Source organism: Corvus cornix, chromosome 17 (assembly GCF_000738735.6).
Source record: "Corvus cornix cornix isolate S_Up_H32 chromosome 17, ASM73873v5, whole genome shotgun sequence".
Classification (NCBI taxonomy): domain Eukaryota; kingdom Metazoa; phylum Chordata; class Aves; order Passeriformes; family Corvidae; genus Corvus; species Corvus cornix.
This window is the reverse complement of record NC_046346.1, coordinates 9,542,957-9,561,904: the sequence shown is the minus strand read 5'-3', so window position 1 is coordinate 9,561,904 and position 18,948 is coordinate 9,542,957. Positions and strand designations below refer to the sequence as shown.

At 53.3% G+C, this 18,948-nt stretch overlaps 1 protein-coding gene across 1 annotated transcript; it reads left to right on the top strand.

Annotated features, from left to right (window-relative positions):
- The first annotated feature begins 427 nt into the window (after nucleotides 1-427).
- On the top strand, nucleotides 428-18,232 carry TPRN (taperin). Its single transcript, XM_010397956.4, is given in 5 exon segments — nucleotides 428-1,047; nucleotides 1,049-2,552; nucleotides 15,700-15,880; nucleotides 16,100-16,227; nucleotides 17,076-18,232. Coding segments are annotated over 5 exon segments (2,496 nt in total). The 3' UTR covers nucleotides 17,139-18,232.
- The last annotated feature ends 716 nt before the right edge of the window (nucleotides 18,233-18,948 follow it).

The following is an 18,948-nucleotide window of genomic DNA, read 5'->3' as shown; positions in this document are numbered from 1 at the left end:
CCCTCGACTGGCACCACGCACACCAGTCCGGGATGGGGGAATGGGCAAATATGGGTGTTTTGTGTGTTTTGAGATTCTGGGTCTGTCACCATGGCTCGTGTCCCGGGCCGGAGGTCTCCTGTGTGTGAGGGGAAGGCCGTGCGGGCGGCGGGGCCCGGCCGGTCCCCGACCCGGGGATGCGGCACCACCTCAGCTCACATCACGGTGCCCGAGACCTGCCGCTGCCCAGCGGCCCCGGAGCCCTTCCCCGGGCCGCGGGGGCGGAGCGCTGACCCTGGCCCGGAGCCGGCCGGCAGCGGAGCGACCCCGGCGCAGCCCCGGCCCCGCCCCGGCCCCGCGGGGGGCGGCCCTGCCCGGCCCGTGGGCGGTGCCTCGGGGCCGCCCCGGTGCGGCGGGGCCCGGCCCGCAGAGCCCCAGCGCCGCCGCCATGAGCAGCGCGGAGCCGCCGCTCGGCGCCGGGCCGCGGGCAGCGCCCGCCTGGCAGCGGGAGATCCTGGAGCGCAAGCGGGCCAAGCTGGCCGGGGCGGGCGGCGAGCCCGAGCCCCCGGCCGGGGAGCGGCTGGTGGTGGCGGAGAGCCTGGGCCCGCTCCGCGAGAACCCCTTCATGCGGCTGGAGAGCGAGCGGCGCCGGCTGCGGCAGGGGCGGCCCGGGCCCGGCGGCGCGCCGCGGCCGCTGCAGCAGCTGCTGGAGCTGTACAGCGCCGTGCCCGGCATCCGCACCATCCGCGCCGACAACATCCTCATCATCGAGTCCCGCGCCGACCCCGCCGCCTGCTTCGCCGCGGGGGACGCGCCGCCCGCCCGCCGCCGGGACCCGGCCGGCCCCGACCCGCTGCGGGAGCTGCTGGCCCGGCGCGGGCGCCGCGCTCGCCGAGATCCGCGCCGACCAGGTCGTCATCTACGAGACGGCCGAGCCGCCGGAGCCGCCCGAGGCGGCCGAGCCGGGCACCGTCAGCCGCCTCCTGGAGAAGTTCGGGCAGCGGCCGCGGGGCCGCCGTCGCCGCGTTGGGGACGCGCTGACCGGGACCGGCGGGGCCGCGGCTCCGCCGCAGGTGGGACCGGGCGCTGCCCGGGCCGCGCCGCCCGCTCCGCCCGCGGCGCCCGGCTCCCCCGCGCCCCCGCGCCCCTCCAGAAGGGACCCGGCTTCCCCCGGGCCCCGGCGCCAAAGGCGGGACCGGCATCTCCGCCGGCGGTCCCGGCCACCCCTCCGCCGCTCCCGGCTCCCCCCGGGCTGCCACCCCCCCAGCGGTGCCGGTGGCCCCCCAACCCACAGTCCTGCAGCCAGCTTCCCCGCGGGCTGTCACCCCTCCGACCACGGCCCCCCCACGGGTTGTCACTCCCCGCCCGCAGTTTCCCCCCGGGCTGTCACCCCCCAGCCCACAGCACCTCCCCGGGCTGTCGCCCCCCAGCCCGCACCAGCTCCGCGGGTTGGCACCCCACAGCCCCTGGCCCCCCACCCCACCCCGGCTTCCCCCCGGGCTGCAGCCCCCCAGGCGGTCCCAGCTGCCCCCAAGGCTGCGGCCCCTCAGGCCAACTGCTTTGTCCACAAGATCAGCTCCAACTCCTTCACGGTCACCCCCCGGGGGCAGATCCCCAGCATCCGAGTCTCCGAGCCCGGTGCTGTCCCTGCCGGCCGCCCCGCAACGCCCAAGGGGCCACCAGTGCCATCCACCAGCCCTTCCCATGCCAGAGCCAACGCCAGGAGGCCAAAGCCGGAGGAGGCCGAAGTGGCCGTGTCGCCCCTGCCCAGTGCCAGTCCGGCCCCCAGTGCCACCGGCGCCACTCGTCCGCTTTCCGCCTCAGCCCCCCGGGCTGGGGGCTCCTTTGAAATCCACCCGGCCCCCAAGCCTGACTTGGCTGCCATCCCAGCCCACGACCTGCAGGCACAGGCTCTGGCCAAGCTGCGCCTGAATTCGCGCAATTCCTTCGTCTTCGTGCCCCGCCGGGAGGGCAGCCCAGCTCAGCCTCCAGCCCAGACTGCGAGGCCAGGGCCACCGCCACCGCCCTTGGAGGAGAAGGCACCCAAGGAGCCCCCGAGGGCTTCCGCCCCGGAGCAGGAAGAGCCCATCACTTCCCCACCGGCGCCTCTGGATCCATTGGTACCTGTGACTTACATCGACGATATTGTGGAGCCGGACAGCGGGGAGATTTCTCCCAGGGCTGGCCCGGCTGCGAGGACGGGGAGCTTGGCGGATCAGCCTGGAGGAGCTGGCCCTGACTTGGAGATGGAGTTTTCCTCTGTGCCCCTCTACAGACCACACTCCGCCCCCCAGCAGAGGGGAGGCAGCACCTTCACTGTTGTGCCCAAAAGGAAGCCCGTGGCCCCAGGGCTGCAGGCTCTCGCCGATGCCAGCAGAAGGCCACAGCGGGAGGAAGAGGAGGAGGAGGAGGACAGCAAAGGAAGAGGCAAAGCCGTGGAGAACGCTGAAGGGCCCCAAGTGGGGATATCCCATAAAAAGCGCTACCCCACGGTGAACGAGATCGAAGTGATCGGGGGGTACCTGTCCCTGGAGAGGTCCTGCATGAGCAAGACGGGCTCGCGCCGCAAGAAGGTAACCGGGCACCTCTGTGCTCAGCAGCCAGGCCCGGTGCTGCTTTGGGTTTGGCTTTCCATGAGGCACTGGTGGGAATATGGGCAGTGTGTTTGGTCTTTGTGGGAGCCAGTCTGCCCTCAGAGCTGGCTGAAGCAGGGGGTAAAAGGGACTGAGAAGTGAAGCCTTGGGGCTGGTGGAAAACGGGAGAGGGAAGGTGGAACTCCACCACACTGATCCAAAGGACATTTCAGAATGGTGAGGAAGGAGGCAGGGATTAGTGTTTCTCATGGTATCCAGTATTAAGAGAGTTTGCAACACTCTGCAAGCCCAGTGTCTTATTTGCTTTTACTGTCTCCTGGAACTTAAAAAGGAACCTGAGGACCACAGCTGGGAGATGGGACTTGGCGTATTAAACGGAATTTACCCTCGGGGAGGGGGCACTGGGTGCTGTCCTACAAAGCAGCTGAGGGTGGGATATGCCCTGTGATAACTGCAGGGCCTCTCCCACCCCATCCCCTCTTGGAGATATGATAATGGAAAGTAAAGTATTTCAGGAATTTAGGAAATGAGGGGGAGCTGTGTGGTTTGAACAGCTGTGGGCTTGCCCTCCCGCTCTGCTCGCTGTGTCTGAGGGCTTGGACATGTCGAGCTGCCCGTGCTCACTTGGGCAGCGTGGCATTGGCATCTTCCCCGCATTAGTGATCTATTGATAGAGGCTCAAGAATTAGGTCTTGATTAGGCAGAAAGAGATCAGCAAGAACTTAACTCTCCTTGATAGGATTATACCACCTGCCCATTCTGGATGTGCAGCTACAGCTCTGAAGATCCAAGAGATGCTGATTGCTCCAAATGCCTTTGGAGTGAGCGAATGCCAGATTTTCTCACTGCTTGGGGAGTAGCCTAGATCCTGTGAGCCCTAAATTGAGAATTAATCTTTGTAGGGCTTGGTGAAATGTATCTGGACGCGATAAGGGGAGTGGGCGTGAGTTGTTGGGCTCTGAAAGCAGCATGCTGAGGTGGCAGATCCCGACTTTTAGGGCTGTGATGTGACACGTTTTTCCATGGTGGGAGTTGTTGTTGGACATTTCCGTTACTCAAATCCAAGTAGATAACTGAGGGACTGAATGCACACGGGTGCCTGAGGCGCTGAGCATTACAGTTTGAGGAAATCCTTTGAGCAGGGTGCATCTCATTTGAAGGGAGGCGGGGAGTGCTGCTTCCCTGGTTTAACTGTCAAATTCCTCCCTAAGCACAGGCAGCCTGTGGTAATTTGATGGTGACTAATGCAGGGAGCAGGTCTGGAGCACGGGAGCAGGTCTGGAGCACGAGCACCTTGAGGTCCAGAACAAGCAAATGAGCAGGAGTGTTGATTCTTGCTCAGTGCTCCTGAAGTTTTTCTTTGTTCCCCTACAGGGAAATGCTTGGTCAGACTGTTCTGCTGCTTAAACACCTGCTGGCTTGCACTCAATGCAGCTGTTTTCGCTCTGTTCAGGTTCAGTTTGGGGTGTTAATTGGATTTACACCAAATCAGGTGTGTGGTATGAATGGTGAAAGTATTAATACAGTGTGTTACACGTGTGGGTGCTCTTAGGATGGAGCAGAGGATGTGGAGGGAATCTTGTGGGATGGCCACACTTGGGTAAGCCCTGCTCCTGATGGAGCTGAGCTGATTTTTCTGAGCAAGGGATGCTGTTGGGGCACAAAGAACAAAGCCCCAGGTAAAGCCAATTAAATGGGGCACAGTGAAAAGTGTCCTTAACAGTACAAAAAGGAGGGAGGGAGATGAGCACAAGTCCAATGCAGTGACTCAGTTGTTTTTTGGTTTGTCAAACCCAGAGAAGTTGTGGTGTGTCCAGCCTTGGAGCTGTCTGAAACTTGCCTGTGGAAAGCTTTGCATAACTGACAGGTCAGTCCTGTTTAAGGCAGGAGTTTGGGCTGGAGACCTCCAAAGGACCTTTCCCAGCCTAAAATATCTTACGATATTGGTTAACTACTGTTTTGTCTGGTAGTGGTGGATTTGTGTGACATTGGGCAGGTCATGGAGCTTCTCTGCTCCTGTTCTTATCAGCTTAACAGCATTAACTGCCCTGCTGTGCACAGGAGGTGCTAAATACTGCAAGGTGCACACACAGCTGTTCCTGAGAACTCTATGGGGTCGTCCTACATGAGAACTTGTGTAAACATTTGGTTTCTGAGAGGAGAGATATTAAAAGGCAAAGGAGAAACTGCCTGTTACATTTGCAGAACTCAGGAAGCTGAAACAGATAGGGACCCTTTGGAAAATAAGATCCAGCTGAAGGAAAGACACAAGTTTCTGGGTGAAATTAAATGTGGTGTGGGAGAAACACCCATTTTTCTTTCAGTTCCCTTCCTGCTCAGTCAAGCACAGAGTCTGACTTTGTAGCCAGGGTCTAGAAGATGCTGATGGTGGACAAATGGAAAGATTTCTGTTTACTCTTGACCTAGAGGATGTTTGTGGCTTTTACTCTGGGTAATAAGGCTGAGTGTTGATGCCTGAAAAGGAAGTAGCTCGTATTAGGAGCATTCCTTGGTTCCTTCCCAAGAGATCACTCTGTGTCTCCAAGGCAACCAGCCAAAAACAAGAGTTCTGTTTTGTAGCTGTGTCAGGGTTTTCAGAAACTTGATTTTGGCCTGAATTGGGCAGAAACAAGACTGTTCCTGTGAGCTGGGATCTGCAGTAGTTTGTTAAAACCAATCCTCTTTCTCTTTTGGGGTGTGAAAACCTGATGCTGGTTTTAGTGAGCAGCTGCCTGTGTCTTTTGGGGTGAACAAGCCCTTATTGTGCTATACATCTTCCTTTCCAAACCTTGCTTTTAAAAGGTCTTTAATTATGCTCCATACTCAAGAAAGTAGTGTTTAGTAAACTTCAAGGACTTGGAAAAGTGTGATGCCCAGCAGGAATCTGGGAGAGATAAACAGCAGGTCAGCACATGCTGTGGATCACTGGCTGGCTGTGCAGTCAGGGCTAAGAATTTATTAGAAAGGAGGGTGTCAGCCCTGGCAGTTGGACCCCCTGTTCTCTGAGATGAAAATGGTGTTTTTCTTCAAATGCAGAAATTCAGCCTCCCTTTTCCCTCCCCATGTCTGGACTCGGTTTGAGAAATGGTTTTGCAGCTCTGAAGGGATGTGCCAGGAGCTGCTGGGCAGCTGCTGGAGGAGCTGGCTGAGCTCTCAGAGAGGACAGGATACATTTGCAGGGGTGGAAGGAGACCTACTGACCTTTATTCTAAACTGGGAGTGGGGCAGAGGATGCAGCACACTGTTGGTGACCTCTGCTCCGGCCTCCTCTTTGTACTCTGTTTTTGCAGAGAAGTAAAGGCATTTCAGCCCTATAGCAGTGCCAGGAGGAAGGGAAGGCTTTGCTGCAGGATGTGGATCTTTAGGATCTCAGAGGATAAAATCTCGCTCGGCTGAGCTGAGAAGAGTCAGTGGTGGTTTGGTTACCTGCCAGAATAACGTACAATAAAGTTGTCGGCGAGATAGAAATCTGGGTTTCTGCAGAACATGTGGTTGGCGTGTTGGAGCGAGAGCTAGGGAAGGACAGAGCACTGCAGAGCCAGCCAGGCTCCCCATGAGCTGGCTTTAGGCTTCAGGCTCTCCTGTTGTTGGAGGCTGGACTCTGCCTGTGTGTGCAGAACGTGCCCTGACCGTGCTCCTTCAGTGTGTCACTCCTGCAGTGCATCCCAAGTCACGGCGTGGTCGTCCTCTCCAGGGTCCAGTACCTCCTGGGGATCCTGCAGGGAAGGTGAAGTCTGGCCAGGCCACCCAAAGCCCTGTGAATAACAGGACCTGAGAGCCAACAGACATCAGGTTGTTGATGGGTTTAATGTTTTGTGCTTGTCACAGCTGGCAGTTTGCCGTGTGCTGGCAGGCAAGTCACAGCCCAGTGTGAGCAGGGATTACAGGAACAAGGCTGGTGGGATCAAAACAGTTGGAGTCTAAAGCTAAATTGTCTTCAGAGATGTTCAGCTGAACTTCCAAAAGTTCCAGCTTCCACGGACTTTACCACGGTCTGTGTCCTAATCTTTTGAGCTGTGCAATGCCTGAATGTGGCTTCCAAATTCCCACTTAAAAGTCTTTTTAAAAAATTATTCTAAATACCCCTCAGTTTTCATCATGGGCAGCAGCTTTGTTGGTCTAACCTGCTGAACTTCTTGCTCTGTAGTTTTCCATCTGTTCAGTTCTGCTGGAGATGGTCTCCTGTGAGAACCAGGTGTAGGTTTGGGATGTTGGCAGGGATCAACACTTCCAGCTGTTGCCCAGACCTGTTTGGAGCAAGTCTGCACAGTGTGGAGTCTAAATACTGGTGGCTGCCTGAAGTATTTCTTTTGCAATGTATAACACAAGTAAATTAACCATAACACAAGTAAATTAATCTGGTGGTAGAAGAAAAAATCTCAGCAAAAATTCCTTTGATGATGTCATCTCTGTGTTTTGGAGGGGTCAGGGCAGAGATTTGTGTTCTTTAGCTCTTGGAGAACTGTGTGTTCCTGTTCTGTTTTCTGTCTCTGGCTGTGCTCTGCTGGGGCAGATTCATCTGCCACCTTTAAGGAGGGGCCGTGGCAGTATCTGACATGGATGTATTGCATTTTTTGGAGATGAGGTCAGCAGTGATAAGTCATATTCAGGAAATAAGTGTCTTGGATGATGAATTGCGTGCCTGCCCTGCGGAGATGATCTCCATTAGCTGTCAGATGGCAGCAGGCTCTTTCACCCAGACAGGGCCATTTCCCTGCCTTTTGCTAGTTCCACTGATTTCTTTTCTGTGATGCTGATGGCTGAAAACTAGAAATCAGAATTTGCTGCAGTTACAGCTTTTAAACCACTTCACAAGCTGCCCCTGAGGCTGTCTGTGGGGCAGTGGCTGGTTTTTTGTTTCCCCACTGCCTGCCAGCACCTTGAAGTGCTGGGACTTGGTTGTATGAAACCCTGGCAGAGCAGAGGAGTCAGATTTATCTCATCTCTGTAGTGGGAAACTTTCTGTGACTGAGGCTCTCCATGGCCTCACTGCTCCCATGCTTCTTCTTGTGCTGCAGTGACAGTCTGAGCTGGTCCCAAAATCCTCTGGTTCTCTTCCCCCCCATGTCCTGCCTACTGCTGTCAGCACTGCAGGGAATGGGACAGAAGGGCTAAAATAGAAACTCTTACGCAAATAAGAGCTGAGCCTGGCTTTGAAGCTGGTTAGGACATGCCCAGGGCTCAGCCTGCCCCAGAGCTTGTGAGGAGATTTGAGGTACTTTGTGCTCTGAACTCTAATCACGAGGATTACAGTTAACGTTTTCTTAATCAGTTTCCTTAATCTGTGGACCAGATTGGAGATGGTTTATCATTTCCCTCCATCTCAGGGATTCAGTTTGTCTTGGGTTTGGGTTTTCCTTCCCACTCTGGTTTTTCCAGTAGGTGGTCATGGTGTTCTGAGAAGAGCAGAGGAAGGACACTGGGGTTGCTGGGGCAGGAGGAGCCCTGCTGGTCTGTGTTGTGTGTGGGGAACAGTAGGGAAAATGAAAGTACTTAGGTTTTGGGTGGAGTGGCAGTAAAGGAAATCTGGGTAAGAGCTGCTGCAGCAGCATCTCCTTCACCTCAGGGGTTGTGCTCACCCCCCTCCCAAATGAAACGTGAATTTAAAGCCTGTTTACAACCAGTGACTGCAGTGGTCTGTGGGGCTGGGAGGATGTCCCTGTTTGCCAGTCTGTGTAGGAAGAGTCACATGAAGTGTCTGTATCACACAGAACGACTTCACAAACATCCTGGGAAAATCTGGGCTGGAGGAACTTGGTGCTGATGTTTTCCGAGAAGTGCCCTTTGGATGATCTTGGGAACTTGGCAGGATGGAGCTGCTGCTTTGTGGGTATGGCAAGGAATGTAGGAAATATCTCAGACAAAACACTTGTGTGCATAGGGAAGTTGTGTTGCTTGCAGCTGGTGAAAATGCAGCTCCGAGGGCACATCCCTGAGGCTCCTGGTGAACCTGCTGCGCTTGCTTCTCATCAAGGAAGTTCCTTTTGCATGTTAAAAGAGAGAAAAAGGGCAAGAAAGACATGAACTCAGTCATGTGGGTGATACTGCTCACATCATGGGAGCCTTTTCATCGTGAAGTCTGGAATGAGCTCCTCGACAGGGTGGGAAGTAATTCTGTTCCCAGCCTCTCTCTATTTCCCATGGAATGATGCTCCATGGGTCCCATTCCAGCACCAAACCCAGGTATTTGTTTGAGCTGCTCTGGGCAGTCTGGGTTGCACAGAAATGTTTGTAGGTGGCAGCTCCCAGCGCTGCACCTTGTAGCTACAAATGGGCTGCTCGGAGCTGCCTGTGAAATCCTCTGCTCTTGGGGAGCTCTATGTGGTTTTTATGAGGACACCAAGTCTTGACACTAATTGTACCTTATTTATCCTGCTCCCTTTGTGTATTCAGATGAGGTTTGTTTTGTACAAGTAGGGAGATTTGTCCAGTTCTTAGGGGCCGAGTAAGTAATTTTTGAATTGCTTGTTAAGCTGTGGAAGGCTCTGGCCCCTCTGCCTGCAGATGTGAGGAGGAATAAAGGGCTTCCAGAGTGAATGGCTGCTCTGTGCCCTGGCACACTGGGGCTCCAGCTGTGCTTGTGTGGACACTGGAATCTCCCCTTGTCCAGCACAGTGAAGGGAAGAGTTAACCAAGCCACTTGCCCCACACACTCTCGGGGCTGTCCCTACCCTGTCACCTCTCATCAGGAATTTGAACCTTCCCCGTGTCTTGCACAAGGAGTTTAATATTTCGAATCTCCATGCATTGCTCCTATCTGCCATGTGCTTCAGCATATTGATTACACAGAGCTGGCTTTGTGGGTTGCCTTGTAAATGGAGACTTTCTTGTTTTGCCTTGTGGCTTGGGAGCTGGGATGTGATCCTGGAGGAAACGTCTCCTTTCCCAGCCACACAGGGCTTCCCTGATGCGCTCCGGCTGTAAATCTTTAGTGCTCTTAGCTCTACTCAGTAACTCACTGAGGTGCAGTTAATGGTTGAGCAAAAGTCAGTGTCACACTCAGGAAACATTTTTGGAAAAGCATGACCAAGTGATTCTGTGGTGTCACAGCCAATTCCAGTTCCCCAAAATTCGTCTTTTTGTACAGAATGACAGAAAAGTACATTTCAGAAGTGCCATCTGCAGTTTTCTGGGCATACTGAGAATGCATCAGCCATAGCAGTACAGGGTTAATCCCATATAGGAACCAAGCCTCAAGTCCCCTCTGTTCCTAGGAATACTTGTCAGGGGAAAACTCTTTCTTTCTGTGTCAAGGAAAGGCTTTGGAGGCACAAAAGCTCCTTATCTTCTCAATGATAGCAAATGCCTTGGTGATGTGCTGGTGCTGCTGCAGTTCCCAGGGTACTATTCCCGGCTGCCCACATAGTTTTTGTCTGTTATTCAACAATTTGGGCTGACACATGACCATGTTTTCAGGACAAGCATAGACACATAGTCAAGCTCATTGCTAACTCCAAGAAAATGGCTCATTTTCCCAAAAATCCTTTATCTAAAAGTTTCTTTTCATGGGAACTGTCTAGATCATTGGCTGCAGGCTGCTGTGGGAAAACTGAAGGTCCCTGCAGAGGTTTGGAGTTTATGAACTGCTTTTCCTTTTACTAAATGTGCTGCTCTGTGGGACTGGTCAGATGGGAAGAGTAGGGTAAATCTTTGGGGGTCTTCGTGCACCATAACATTTCTGCTTCTACCCTGTTTCCAGTCACAGTTATTTCCGTGCAGAGAGCTTCCCTCTCACTCCGTGGCAGCTGGGAGGTGTTCTGTGTTAGACCCTCCTCTTTATACAGGTCTGAGCCTCCATCCACCAACCCCATGGGTTTGGAGCTGGAGCAGCTTTTTTTCTGCCCAGCTTGGGGGCTGCTTGCAGCCCTCCCTGGGATGCTCTGTGTGCATAGGCTGGCTGACACTCCCAACTCGCTGTAGTTTCAGCTATCAGGTGTGATGTCTTGTGCTTTCATCTCCTTGACCCAATCTTTAGACAACCAGTGCAGCAGCAAATGTGCCTCAGTGTGAGGTGGCACAGGAGCACAAGGTTCTTCAGAACACTCGTTTTGTGTGTGCTTCATCTCTCAGAGATGTTGACCCTTGCTTTGTGTTCATGCTGGATTGTCCACCCTTCCTGCAGATACCAGCCAAACCCTTCTGTGCTGCTGAGAGAGGAGGCAACTTCCTTGTGAGGGGAAGAAGAGGGGCAGACCTGATCTCTTGTCTGTGGTGACCAGGGACAGCACCCAGGGAACAGCTGGAGCTGGGCCAGGGCAGGCTTAGGCTGAGATCAAGGAAAGGTTCTACCCCAGAGGGTGCTGGGCACTGCCCAGGCTCCCCAGGGAATGGGCACGGCCCCGAGGCTGCCAGAGCTCCAGGAGCGTTTGGACAGCGCTGCCAGGGATGCCCAGGGTGGGGCTGTTGGGGGGTCTGTGCAGGGTCAGGGACTGGTGATCCTTGTGGGTCCCTTCCAGCTCAGCTTATTCTGTGATCCTGTGATGGACCAGGTGTGAAAAGCTGCTTTACATCACACCCAGCAGCACCTGGCAGCCCCAGCATGTCCTGGGGAGTCAGTGCAGTCCCTGTTTTTTGGGAATTATTGAGGACAGAGGATGATTAGAGGAAAATTAGTACCTGAAGAGAACAGGTCTTGATCCCTGGTGCTGCTCAGTTGTTTGGATCTGGTGAGGCACTTGGTGGGTTGGGACGTGCTGGAGGTGCTGTGGGATGGCAGCAGGGCAGGGATGGAGCCCAGCTTGTGCTTCACCACTTGCCATCCCATCCTGCTCCTCCAAGGACAGAGCAGGGATGGCAACTCCTGCAGGAGTCCCGGGTTTGGGAGATGGGAACCACTCATAGGGAAGGGAGATGGGCTCAGTCCTTCTCAGCCCCCCCTGTTCTGGCTGCTGTGATGGGGATCAAATGCTGACTCAGACTCTCCCTGCTGGAATATAGTTACAGGATGATTTTATTCCTTTAATGCCTAGAACAATTATTTTTTTCCTGACTGTTACAAGGTGAGGATTTGGATTGCCAAAGAGGTTTCAGTTTAAAAGGTGTAAACACCGTACTTTGGCTCTGGCTCATCAGCCGAGCAGCAAATGTGATAATGGGTGGAGAAAAGCCAAAGTAAGGAGATTGCTTCTAAAGCTGAGGATGCAGATTAACCCCCGGAGACTTCCAGAGAGGGTCCCTCGTGTGTGAGAAGCCATCGGGTCTTGCTCTCTCATTAGAACTGCCTTGCAGACTTTCCCACCTCCTTTTTGGAGGTGAGGTGGCTGCTGACTGTCACTGCTTATGTTGTAAGTTGGGTTCTATAAATTGGTTCTTTTTGTTTTTAATAAATCTCTTTATGTGGGGGCTCTTTGGTGGCTGGTCTGGATGCAGCCTGAGTCCTGACAGCCTGAAACAAAGTTGACTTCCCTTTTCTAAGTGAGCTCTGCATGACTGCTCAGATTTATGCTTTTTTGGGCAATGTTTGCCCTGGCTTCTCTTTCCTGGATATTCTATTACTCATTACTGTTCAAATCCTAGCAAATAAATAAATGATTTTTGCTATGGCAACAAGAACCTATCAGTTGAACAGCACAATATTCCCTGAAAAGCCTGCTTTACTCTTTCCAATGTGTCCGATTGCTGGGCAGAGTATTTGTATGTATGTATGGGTTTGGGTTGGACGCAGGGTTTGTGACACAGCTGTGGGTGAAGCCTCCAGCTGAGCAAAGAGTGACAAATCCCTGCAAACATCCACAGCTGAAGGGTGCAAAATTCTTCCTTGCCACAACTGGCAGCTGCTGCTGGGGCAGAAACAGGGGAAGCAGGGCTGAGCAGAGGCCTCTGGCTGGGCTCCAGGGAGCTTGGCTCTGCTGGGACAAGCTTTTCTTCTAAAGAAATGGCCCCTGTTGCCTTTTGTGTTCCCATAAAAGTCTCTGTGGTCTGGCAAGGCACTGCTGGCTGTGCAAACCTGTTGTCTGTGCCATGACTGGGCTCTTGGTTTTCCTTTTTCACTGGTTCCTGGGACTGAAGCTGCCTGTGTTCCTCACACACAGCGCTCACTTGTGCTCTGTAGCTGCTCAGAGCATTTCTCTGCCCCATGTGTCCCCCTGGTTTTGCCTGAATTCTTTCCCTCCCTGTACTGTTGGGTCAAGCAGAGCTGCTTTGTGCTTCCCTGAAACCATGTCATACGCAGAGAAGGGAGCTCAGGTGCTGCCACAGCAGATTTTGGGGTTTGGGGCTCTCTCCCCACGGGCAGGGCTGACTGAGTGCCCCAAGGCCCCTCCTGTGCCAGTGCCTGCTTGTGCCTCGTGTTTGCTCTGCCTGGGTGTGCCCGGGGCTTTATTCAGCAGCCGTGGGACTCTGCCTGCTGCAGGCTCTGGGAGCAGGGGGTGGGATCTGCCCTAGGGCAGGTCAGTGTGGTTTGAGGGAACTCGTGCCGTGGTGCCCCTGAGCACAAGTTCCTGTGTGAGCCTTGCAGGCTAACTTGGCCCCAGCTGTGCCCTGGGTGCCAGGGGCTGACTGGTTGCTCTGTGTGAAGGGCTTCAGCATGGCCACCTGCTTGAATTGGCTCTGGGAGCTGTTGAGTTTGGGCTGTTGGTGTTGCCTCTGGGCTCTGTGTGGGATGTGGGTGTCTCCAGGCTGTTTCTGCTCCATTCTGCTCTTCGGTTTTGCTCCCTGCTGAGGCTGTTTTCTCCTCTAGGACTGCATGCACCTTTGGTCCAAGCTGGACTCAAAGTAATTTTTCTTAGAGATTTCCTCCAGACAGCAGTAAACAGGAACATTTAGTTCCATCTCCCAAGCTTAACTAAACCCCAAGGCATATCTCTCCTGTCTCCTTTGTTTTCCATGTTTAGCCGAGTCCTCCTTGCCCTTCAGTGCCATTGGCAGCACTGGTAAGTGGCCTGTGTGCAGTTTCTGCTTCTGGGATAGCTCCTGAGCTTCCAGGAGTCCTGGGCACCTCCACCCTCGTGGCCTTCGTGCCTGGCAGCGTGGCTCATCCCCACAGGACAGACACCACATTGTGAGCAGTGACAGCCTGGCTCGGATCAGGGAGCATCTAGGTCAGCAGCAGGGATGGGAAATTCAGGGAGCAGCAACTGGGATGCTCGAAGCTTCAGCACCATTTTATTCCAACCCCTTTTGTCTGAAATAGAATCACTCTTCTCCCCGTGTGTCATCTGGGGAGACTCAGAGTGGCTCTGGCCAGGGCTGGGACAGGGAATGGGGAAAGGCAGCTTCCATCCTGCCTTCTCCTGGGAGGAGCAGGGGAAGGGAGCCAGCCTGTGTCCAAGGTCCATCCTGCCCTGGGGCAGAACAGCACAGAGCTCCGGCTGTGGGTTTGCAGTGTGGAGGAGCTGCAGCTGTTCCCTGTTACCCAGATTTGAGCTAAGCTCTCCTCACTGCTTTGCTGAAAAGCAGTGGTGAAATACTCCCTGCCCTGCTCCGATCCCTCCAGAGCTCCTGTCTGTGATCAGCACAGGTGGCACAGTGACCTGCTGGCTGCTCTGGCCCTTGGGGACATCTGGGCGTGACTTTGGCAGCCCCCAAAAGCGTCACTCCGGTGCTCCCACCACTGCTGTGACAGGGAATGGGTGCACCTGGGCAGCACCATGGTGCTGGAGGGCTGCTTGGGGCCAGATGCCACTTCCCAGCCTGTGGGGGATTTTCTGTATGATGAAAATACAGGATAAATGTGCTGCACTTGCTCCTGGCCAGTCATTACATGGCATCTGGAGAGATCAGAACCATCCGGCTCCTGCCACCTGTCACAAGCTGCCATGTCCTTTCCATTCTGTTTATAACCCTATTAGCTGAATTTTAATTGTGTTTAGAAGTAAAGGGATCACAACACCCTTTTAGACAGCTGCTCCTGAACCTTGATCTGTGTTGGCTAAATACTTCCCTACTTCTGGCATGAACTTACTCCTGGCAAGCTTCTCCTCCTCATTTGTCTGCTGTGTGCTGGCATCAGCAGTTCTGTGCTCCTTGGTGGTTGTTTTCTGGAGTACTTACAAAGGGCTGTTATGCTTTTTCTCCACCTTCACTTTGCCGGTGTGAAGTTTTTGCCAGTGAATCTCCTCTGCACCAGTTGAGGTGATGTGTAACCAGATCCCTGGAGCACAACGGTAGATAATGATTAGGGCAGGCAGGGCTGCAGGGGAACAAACCCTGCCCTCAGCTTTTCAGCTTGGAACAGCACATCTGGAGGTACTTCCACCACCTGCTGGGTGTTACAGGGAGGAGAGAGCCAGGCAATCCCTATTTTCAGCAGAACTGCCTTGTTTTATTCCTGGTTTATTTAAGCAGCATCCTAATGATTACGGTCCTATAGCCAATCCCAAATTTTCTTCCCCAGTTATTCACAGGTGATGAACTTCTCTTAGTGCAAGGGTTGCTCTTAAACACCATTCCATTTCTAGTGTTTTTGCTCTCCAGTTTTCTTCGTGACCATAAAATTTTGGTTTGCCCTTACTGAAGTCATGTTTGAGTCACTTTCATTTCTCAGTCTCCCAGTGACCGTGGAAAGGCCATTAGTGACAATACTACATACAACTGATTTCAAACCAGAACCTTTAAGGCCTCCCCCTTGTCCAGTATTTTCCTTGTCTGCTACCAGCTGTTACCATCTCTCCTTTAGCTGCTTCCTTCTTCTCACTTCTGCTTTAAAGCCCTGTTTTATGTAGTTTAAATAGCTCTTCGCTAGAATGTCCTTCCAAGACTGGAGTCCTGATCATGGATGTTTCTGTTTTCTGGAGCTTGGACACACAAAGGAGTTGCCAGGAATTAGCAATGTCATGTTTCCAACATGTGGATGTTTCCCTGCTTGTCTCTCCCATGAGAGATGTGGTGGCAGCTCCTCCTGGCTACTGGGCATCAGTGTGAGGGGATGGCAGAGGGCACAAAGCCAGAGGTACTCCAGACCCCTGGAGCTTCCTGCCTCCATCCCATCCATTTGGCTCTGCCTTTGGGGTTTCCCTCAGTGTGGCAAGAGATCCACCAAGGCACTTGGGGAGGGATGGGAGGATCTGCAGTGGCTGCTTCAAACCAGGGGCAGCCCTGGCATGTGCAGTGGCCTGTGCCAGAGCCAGTGTGGGGATCAGCGGGTTCCTGTGCTTCTCTCTGATAATTCTCCTTGGCTGTTGTCCAGATGAAGATCTCTTTCAACGAGACAAGTTTGCAGACGATGTTTGAGTACCCCTCAGAGAGCTCCCTGGCAGAAGAGGATGAGGAAGAGGAAGGACACGTTTCCGAAACAGAGGAGGAAAAACCTCGTACCTTTTATGTTCCACGCCCAAACAGCACTTTGCATCCCAGTACACCTAACTCAGGTGAGTGAGGTGCTGTGTTGGCACTGTGGGGTTTCTGGTAGTGTCTGACACTGTCCATGTTTCCTACAGACCCTTAAGGGGCTCCACGTGGGGGGAAGCTCCAAATGGAGGCGAACAGGGAGCTGCAGATGGGCAGTTTCCAGGCTGTCCCTGCTGGGATCCTGGTCCCACTTATTTCTGGGGTGGTGAGGAATATTTATCTCATCTTTCTCCTTTCAGCAGATTTATCCAGCTACACCCCAAAGCACTCCGTGAAGTTCAGCGAGTGGCAGGAGCAGAAGTATGAGGGTCCTGCTGCAGAGGGACCCCTCTCAAAGGAAGCTGATTCCCATGGGAACCAAGTCATGGTAAGGCTATAAATAAGCAAGTCTTGTGCTCCCTTTTGGGGTGGGGGTTGTCCTGGGTAGTTGATGGGATGGGATGTGCCTTTCCCTGCACACCTGTGCTTGTGTTCCTACCCAGGAGCTGTGTCACTGCTCCCAAAGGGACCAACACACTGTCCCACTGCCACTAATACACCTGCCCCTCCCTGGCTGTGTGAAGGAGACTCAAGGCAGGTGGCATACTCTGTGCTCAGCACAGGAAAGATGTGGATCTGTTGGAACAAGTCCAGAGGAGGCCATGGAGATGCTCCGAGTGCTGGAGCCCCTCTGCTCTGGAACCAGGCTGGGAGAGCTGGGGGTGTTCACCTGGAGAAGGCTCCAGGGAGAGCTCAGAGCCCCTTCCAGGGGCTTATGAAAAAGAGGGAGATTAATTTTTTTGGTTTTTGTTTGGTTTGTTGTTTTTTTTTTAACATGGGCAGGTAATAGGACAAAGGGATATGTTTTTAAACTAAAAGAGAAGAGATTTAGATTAGATATTGGGAAGAAATTGTTCCCTGCGATGGTGGTGAATCCTTGGCACAGGGTGGCTGCCCCTGGATCCCTGGAAATGTCCAAGGCCAGCTTGGACAGGGCTTGGAGCAAGCAACCTGGGATAGTGGAAGGTGTCCCATGGCAGGGGGGTAGAACAAGATGGGTTTTAAGGCCCCTTCCAACCCAAACTATTGCAGGACTTTATGGTACTCCAAGGCACGTTTGGAGGGGGGGACTAACTAAACACACCCGGTTAGCCCGGGCAAGGTGCCATCCAAGGGTGAGGGTGCTCCTTTGGCCCGGCTCTGACTGTGCTCTGGGTTCCTGTGCTCTGCCCACAGCTCACCCCGGCGGAGAAGGGCGGCCTCTCGGATTTCAGCAGCGAGCCCGCGCTCTATTTCTGAGGCTGCTCCGCGTGCTGCAGCAGCGGCTGCTGGGCAGGACAGGGCAGTGGCAGCTGCCGTGTCCACACGGGAACCGCCACCGAAACCGCCCCACACCGCAGCTGTCCCCGGATCCTGCTGCCAAGGGCGGACCAGATGCTCTCAGGCATCCTCGGAGAATATTTGCACTGGATTTTGGGACCGAATTACTGCTTTCAAGGCGTATGATTTATTCTGCCTGTGGCCTTGCATATTCCTTGTTCAAGATCAGCTGCTGGTTAGGCAAGTGTGGGAAGGACATCTGGAATCCCGGGATGGATGTTGATTTTTCTCAGTGCTTATCTGAGTCTAGGCACTGTGCAGGGTCTGGACAGCTTTTGTAACCCTTCTCCCCAGTGGAGGATGGCTCTGGAGTTGGAGCACTGGGCAGTTTGACACATTGGGTGTGATTTGACACATTGGGTGTCAGTCTGGAAAACCACTGAAGGTTCATGGTTTGTCCTTGGCATGTTTCTGGCTCTGGTGTCACTGAAACGTGGAATTCATGTGCCAGTTCTGTGCTTGTGGAATTCACTGAACACCCTGAGGGAGGGATGGGAAGAGCAATGAATGCCTTTAGCTTGAGGTGTTATTTTTGCACCAATCAGTAGAGAAGTGTCCAGACTGTCTTGAGCTTCTTGAAGATTCCCAAACATTGGCCATAGCTCTGGTCTGTCCTTCCAAATTCTGGCATCCAGTCTCTGGGAATTGCTGGTTGTGCTCCAGTTTGCCAGTTCTTCTTGTTGCTTTGTTCCAGATCTGATTTATCTCCCTTGGTTGCTTCCTTCAAGCCATGCTCGCTCTGCCCCTCTAATCAAAGCACAGGAGGGCAGTTTCACTCCTTTCTTCTGCAGAACTTGAACAAGGAATGTGGGTTTTTTTTGTTTTTTCTAGGATTTTTATAGTTCTATTGTAATTGTTTAATGCAGCCAATATGCAAAGGAATCTGCTAGAATCTTCCATTCAAGTTTTCTACTACTGTAAACTCAGGGTCAAAATTGCACTCTGGAACAGATGGAGCAGTGCTGCTAATGTGATTTGTACTTTGGGATTAAAAGAGATGTGGTGGGAACAGATCCAGCCTCTTTGAGCTTTATGGAGTGAGTGGTAGCCTGGTGTGGGGCGTGATCCAAAGAAACAGGCTGGTATCTTTGATTAAATTTGATGGGTTTTGGTTTGTCTATTACATATAGATGCTGAATGTCTGCTCAAGTGACGTTGGTCTGTGAACTGAAAATGCTCTGCATACCTTGCACTTGGTTTGGTGCGTGTTGTAGCAGCAGGGGAAGGTCGTTGTGCTGAAAAACACAGGATTAAATGTTAGGACATTACCTACTTGTAGCTGTTCCCTCCTGCCCTGGGTGCCTAAATACTTTTGGAAAAATAATGGAAAAAAACACACAAAGAAAAAAGATGAGCTACTCAGTAGTTTGTTAGATGTTGGCTGGGGGGCCACAAAGAAACACTTGGCACTTCCTTGACCATTCCAAGCTAATTTGAGATCTGCTGCCTGTGTGACTTGCCAGGAGCAGGATGTGTCTGCAGTGCATCTGCCTGGGACATGGCACAAGGACCACGGAATTCCATGTGTTAAGGCTTCTCCCATTAATGCAATACTTCACGATAAGGTGCTGAGACTGGAGTAGAATGAGGGAAAATGTGAGACTGCTGGTGACTGCTAGATTTAAGGGGTGAGTTTTCAGCACAGCTTTTCTAGCAGAAAAGGTCCCAGTGAGCATCTTTCCCTGTGGAAAAGCCCAGGTCAGTTTAAGGGAGCTCTGTTTCTAGCAAA